At 43.6% G+C, this 6,398-nt stretch overlaps 1 protein-coding gene across 1 annotated transcript in view; it reads right to left on the bottom strand.

The window, feature by feature from the left end:
* The window catches only part of NID1 (nidogen 1), a 79,027-nt gene extending 73,946 nt beyond the window's left edge, over positions 1-5,081 (bottom strand). The window contains exon 1 of the mRNA XM_008582774.1: positions 5,055-5,081. Within this exon, the coding sequence (XP_008580996.1) occupies positions 5,055-5,081 (27 nt within the window). The remainder of the gene's footprint in view (positions 1-5,054) is intronic.
* Between the last annotated feature and the right edge of the window lie 1,317 nt (positions 5,082-6,398).

Genomic DNA, 6,398 nt, shown 5'->3' with positions numbered 1-6,398 from the left:
AAAAAAAAAAAAGAAAAAAAAATTCCCTAGTCAAATGGGAGAGATTTTGCAAGTGGCGCCTTAATTTGCTCAAAAGGCTGCACATTGGAAGATCCCGAATCTAACACAGCGACGGTCTGTTGTTCAGGGCTGGGTTAGAAGTGGCCTGTGGGTTTCCCTCCTCTTCCCTGAACCTCATCCTTCAGACACTTGCCACCTCATTATGAGACGAAGGGGCAGGGATGGAATAAAGGCAGGAACTTCAGACCAAACAGTTGCCAAGAACCTGGTAAAAGATCCCATATGGCAGAGCAGATCTGGGTCCAGGTCGGGAAAGGAATGACAGCTTTGGGAGTTAAATGTGAACTTAACAAAACCCTCTCTTTTTACCAAACATCATGGGCTGTCAACTCTTCAGGTGACATGTTTTCCATCATCACCTGGCACCAGCAAGACTTTTCCAGAATACACTGACAGGCTGCAGAGGGGGGAGTCAAGCAAGGAGCTCCCTCCTGTGGGCTGTGGCTGCTTCCCTCCCCACCATGTAAACATCCCCCAGCACAAACATCCCAGTGGGGCTGAGTGAGAGCGTGGGAAACAGGTCACTTTCTCAAGCTGCCAGGGGTTGGCAGTGACCAGCTGCTGTGGGAGTGATCACCCAGAGCCCACACGAGGGGGGAGTCAAGCAAGGAGCTCCCTCCTGTGGGCTGTGGCTGCTTCCCTCCCCACCATGCAAACATCCCCCAGCACAAACATCCCAGTGGGGCTGAGTGAGAGCGTGGGAAACAGGTCACTTTCTCAAGCTGCCAGGAGTTGGCAGTGACCAGCTGCTGTGGGAGTGATCACCCAGAGCCCACAGACACAACTTAGCTTTAAAAAGCTGTTTTCCAGTGAAATTTAAATCAGTCCAACAATATTTGAAAATACTCCTGGTGTCTTTTATTCTTTGGAATCTGGGCCCAGGAATGTTTTTGTTTTCACAAGGAGTGTCTTAGGACCCAAGATTTCAGACCAGGATCATGAAGCTTTACAAATGCTTTGAACAAAAATCGTTTCACCCTCATTAGTATATGATTGGAAAATTATTTTTTTCAGCCAGTTTTCCTGCACATTCAACTCAGCCGTCTGTGATCATGAAAAAAAATGACCTCAGAGTTGAAGGTAAGTTTCATGCCAGCCAGAAGTTTCATGGGATTCTCAGCTTTAAACTCCTCCCACCCATAAACTTTTTTTCCCCAGATATACAATGAATGGCAAATGTGATTGACGATGTCCCCTTGCATTTGGGTGCAAACCTCATTTTGCAAAGTTTGTCAAGCACAGGATGGCTCTACCAGCCTTGTGTCTTTTCTCCAACTTTTGAAAGTGTCATTGGGCAAGTCAACACTCAAAGGGCAGGGAACACAAAGGGAAAGGCCAAGAGGCACTTGGGAGGCAGGAGGCACAGACCCAGGCACAACGCCCAAGGGGACTGGCCTGGGGCACCCCACGGGGCTCATGCAACCTGCTAACAAGCTGCCCTGGGCAGTGCCGTATCTGCCATTACCCAGGTTACTGAAGCCAGGAAACATGGGAGTCGGTCTAGGTTCTTTCCTTTTTCACCTCCCACATCCTGTGTGTCCTCCCTCCAAAGCATATGGCACTTTCTCCGTCCCTGCTACCACCAGCACATGGCTCTCTCCTCCTGTCCTTCAGGCCTCGGCTGGAATAGCCTTCGTCACCGTCCAGTGTAGACTCCTCCCACTCGTCCCTCCCCCGCCCCTCCCCCCTCCCCCCTATCTGTTTCCTTCCTACCTGTTTGTAGGTTCTGAGTGCTCCCCACTATGAGTGCTCCCCAACCATATGCATGTTGGTTACTGCCAAGGTCACAAGTTCGGATCCCCATACTGGCCAGCCACCGAAAAAAAAAATTATATGGTTTTATGGGATCGGACTTCAGTTTTGCTATGAATGTTGGTGAGTAGAAGGCTGGAGTAGAAATACACGTGCTGGAAAATTTGTTTAGATTGCTTCCAACTCTCCAAACTCACTATGATGTTTCACCCACTCAGCACCAGCTCGTGCTTTTGCGTCTGTGCTCCCCTCCACCTCGAAAACCCTTTCTCAGTGGCAAAGTCTCATTTTTCCTTGCAAAGCCTTCCTGACCTCCAAGCAGGGTTTACCACTTGTTGCTTTATGCCAGCGTCTCTCCCTGTCTTTGCAACTGTCACCTTACAGACCTGACTCAGATGCCCTGACTCCCACTGGCACCAGCTATAGGACACGCTGCAAAACACTCTTGGCTTAAATGCATTTCTGAGAAAGCCCATCTGAATTATTGAGAGAGCTACTACTATTAACAGTAACAATAATAATGTTATGTTATTGCCTTGGGGTGAGACAAACTAACCAAATATTGCCTAGGTGAGATTCTTGGTTAATTTGCATGAAGGAGTAAAAACTTCTTTATTGAAAAACAGCTACTTCCAGCATGTTGTCCAATGTAAATATTGCCCTGAAACCTTGCTTACAGTAGCGGTTCACGCTGGAAAAAGTTCTTTTAGCAAAGTTAAACTTCAGCTCCGTATGTTGCTAGCACTACTGAATACCCCTTTACAGAACTTCTACCCGCCCACCCCAAGGAGCACAGCAAACAATATGGGTTTTCATCCAGCTGCCTGGGGCAGAACATGTCAATTGTATCACAAAAAAACCCATAGTGGAAATGCCAAGAACCACATGGTTAACAGCTGGAACCACTTATGTACAATGGTTTCAACCCAGCTGACAAGAAGGGACGCAGCAACTAACCAGTGGAAGAGTGTTTCCCATTTTATAAAGCACCTCCTGTCTCACTTTCATCTTTAATGTGAGCTTACAGACAACGTCAATCACTGGCTCTCAATGCAGATACATAATAAATTCAAATTTATGTTTCATTTTTTATATTCAAATACAAACTGATGAAGTGAAGCAGTCATCTTTTCTGGCTTAAAAGAGCATAGAAGTTGTCCCCAGGGCAGAAAGCCTTCTCCAAAACGTGCGGTTAGAGAATACTTGAGGTAGGCACAAATAAAAACCAAATGGAATCTTTTTAGAAAGGCAATTAGCTTTACTGAAAAGACAATGAAACTTATAAAGGGTGGCAGGCAGTGAGATCTTAAGGTACAATAATTTAGAGTACAGAATGGAAACGCAACATTTACCGCACGTCTGCTAAGTTGGAGGTCCTTTGCTAAGAATGCTTGAATTTATAGGATTTAATTCAACAGGCATTTAATACAACCATCCCTCTTTTCACAGATATGAAACAGACAAGGAAATGAGAGGAGACTTCATTTGGCTTAATGTCACACAGACAGCAAGTGACAGAACTGAGCTTTGAATGCACATCTGCTAGGCTCCATAACCCGTGCTCTCTCTCTTACGTTTGGCTGCCTAGTTTAGAGAAATCGAGGGCAAAAGTCACGGGAGTTGCAAAATTTTATGGGATGGCTTCATGGTTAGCGACTGGGCAGCTAGAAGAAGCTGGAAAACTAAAAGGGCCTAAGAAAACAAAAACTTGAAAAGGAAGTCCAGGAAATCGCCAAGCCCATGACACAATAATCACAGAGATGGCTTCATTTCAGCTGGAGCCCAGAGCTTTCCATTTGCATGGTACTTTACAGTTTACAAAGCATTTTTACTCAAGTTATATCATTAAACCTAGTGAAGTAGGCGTTAATAGCATTTTCACTCTTTTGCTTGAGAAAAATGAGTTTTGCTTCATATAAATGGCCTAAGATCACACGCTAGATGTGCCAGAACAAAACTTCCAGTCCAGATTGCAAATGTTTTCCATTAACCCCACACAGCCAGAGAAACGGCTCTGGCTTGAATTAAAGATAGAAACAAAAAGACTAGCAAATAAAGACAAGGGAAAATTTAAGGGAAATTGTTAGAGATGAGTCAGAGTTTTTGACTCAATTCAGTTAATGTCTAACAAGAGACTTTGAATCAGTTACCCATTTCTAGATATTACTAAGATTACCCTCCAACATTTAAAAGTGGGTGGGATCATTAGATTTTAACTACTTGTGTGTCTATCAAAGAAGAGATAGCCGTGTCCTTGAGCGCTCCACACCGAGAGAAAATTCTGGAAGGTAGGAAAAGGGCTTGTCCAAATTTCAATCTCTTGGGAAAAGCATCTTCTCCTTAAAAACCTAGATGTAGATGTCAGAAGTTTACCTGTGACAGCTGAAGCCTAGTATTACATTAATTCCTTAATTTGAACATCAGAAAGTATAGGGAAAGAATTAAGCATTTATCTATCTGCCTTTCCAGAAGCTCAAAAGCCACAGGCGATGAGGAAAAGCTCTTCTTTACAGAATATGCCAGCCAATAAATATAGAATAAACGGCAGAAACAAACAAGCAAACAACAAAACAAAATAAAACAGCATTTGCAACCTTTAATTTAGTAATTGATTCAAGCAAAGATTATCAAGGGATGCTAAAACCATTAGGAGAAAGTTGGAGGGCAAGGGGATAGTTAATAAGACTGAAGTGTCACCTGCTCACAAGGGGAAAAATGTAACTTGACAGACATCATCTGTCATCTCCTTGACACCAGCTGCTCATCTCAGCATGGCTAGCACAGCCATGACCAGACATCGCTTGCCTCATGATGTTATACGGTGCAAAATGTACAGATTCGTTTATGAAGTATTCTTGTTTGAAAATGTATAGAAAAACAAATAACCTGATTTTAAAATGAGCAAAGGATTTGCATAGACATCTCTCCAAAGAAGATCTACAAATGGCCAGTGAGCACACGAAAGGATGCACAATGGCACATGAAAGCTGGTTGTATAGATTGGGCCATTGTTGTCACATACATCTCTCCAAAGAAGATCTACAAATGGCCAGTGAGCACACGAAAGGATGCACAATGGCACGTGAAAGCTGGTTGTATAGATTGGGCCATTGTTGTCACATGCAAATTAAATAAAAGTCAAGGGGTGAGGGGGAAAAGCACTTGGGACACATAACACCAGCTCCAGGAACCTTCTGCAAGCCCAGCTGCTGAAATGGCCTGCTGTAACCCTAAGAGTTTACCGAGTAGCCACTGAATCGACTTGCCATGACTCTAAGACAATTTTTACCTATCACCTTCACTTACCAATCAGAGCCTGCCAACTCCCAAAAATGTCGCTAGTGCCAACAAACTGTCCTTCAAAACAATACATAACCTTTCTCTTTCTAATAATATTCCTGCTTTGGATTGAATGTCCCCCCAAAACTTAATTCCCACTGTAACTGTTGAGGGTGGGAAATCCTATTAGGGTAATTGAAAAGTTGGTCCTTGAAGAGGTGATTGGATTGTAGGACCATGCCCTATTGAATGGATTAAAAGTGGTGGTCAGGGGCATGGTTTGGAGGGCTTTAAAAGGAGAGTGCATGTGGAGGTTAGTCTCTCTCTGCTTCCACCATTTCTGCAATGTGATACTCTGCTGTCTCTGTCACCACCAAGAGCTTCACTAGCTGTGTTCTCCGGATTTTGGACTTCCCAGCTTCTGAAACTGTAAGCAATAAATTTTGCTTTCTTTATAACTTACTCAGTTGCAAGTATTTTGTTACAAGCAACAGAAACAGAGTAGTCAACTCCCAAACCTTTCTTTGTTCTTTGGACATACTGGAGACCATCCATCTGCGTGTGTGCCCCTGACTGCAAGCCTGTTTTTGCAAATAGAATGTTTTGTTTATATTTTATCCAGTCAAATTCAGCAGTGCCGACACTATTTTTGACTTTGGCAATCATTAGACATCAGGGAAATGCAAATCAAAATCACGAGATACCACTTTATACTCACTGGGATAGCTAAAAATCAGAAAGTCAGAAATAACAAGTGTTGGTGAGGCTGCGGAGAAATTGGACCCCTCATTGTCAGTGGGAATGTAAAATGGTGCATCACTTTGAAAAACAGCATGACAGCTCCTCAATGTGTTAAACACAGAGTTACCATGTGACCCAGCAACTCCCTTCCTAGGTGTATACTCGAGAACTGAAAGCAGGTGTCCACATGAAAACTTGCACACAAATGTTCAAGCAGCATTGCTCATAATAGCCGAAAAGTAGAAACAACCTGGATGTCCATCAACTTACGATCGGACAGACAAACTGTGGTATATCCATACAATGGACTATTACTCAGCCCTAGGGAATGAAGTTCTGACCCATGCTGTAATGTGGATGAACACTGGAAACATTATGCTGAGCGAAATGTACTGTGTGATTACATTTGTATGAAATGTCCAGAGTAGGCAAATCCATGGAGATGGAAAATAAACTAGTGGTTGCCAAGGGCTGGGAGAGGGGAGGGATTGGGAGGGACTGCTAATGCACGTAGCATTTGTTTTGGCATGATAGAAATATTCTGGAATTGGATAGTGATGATCGTT

This window comes from Galeopterus variegatus, unplaced genomic scaffold (genome assembly GCF_000696425.1).
Source record: "Galeopterus variegatus unplaced genomic scaffold, G_variegatus-3.0.2 Scaffold2721, whole genome shotgun sequence".
NCBI lineage: Eukaryota > Metazoa > Chordata > Mammalia > Dermoptera > Cynocephalidae > Galeopterus > Galeopterus variegatus.
The sequence above is the reverse complement of the archived record's forward strand: the minus strand, read 5'-3'. Positions and strand labels throughout refer to the sequence as shown.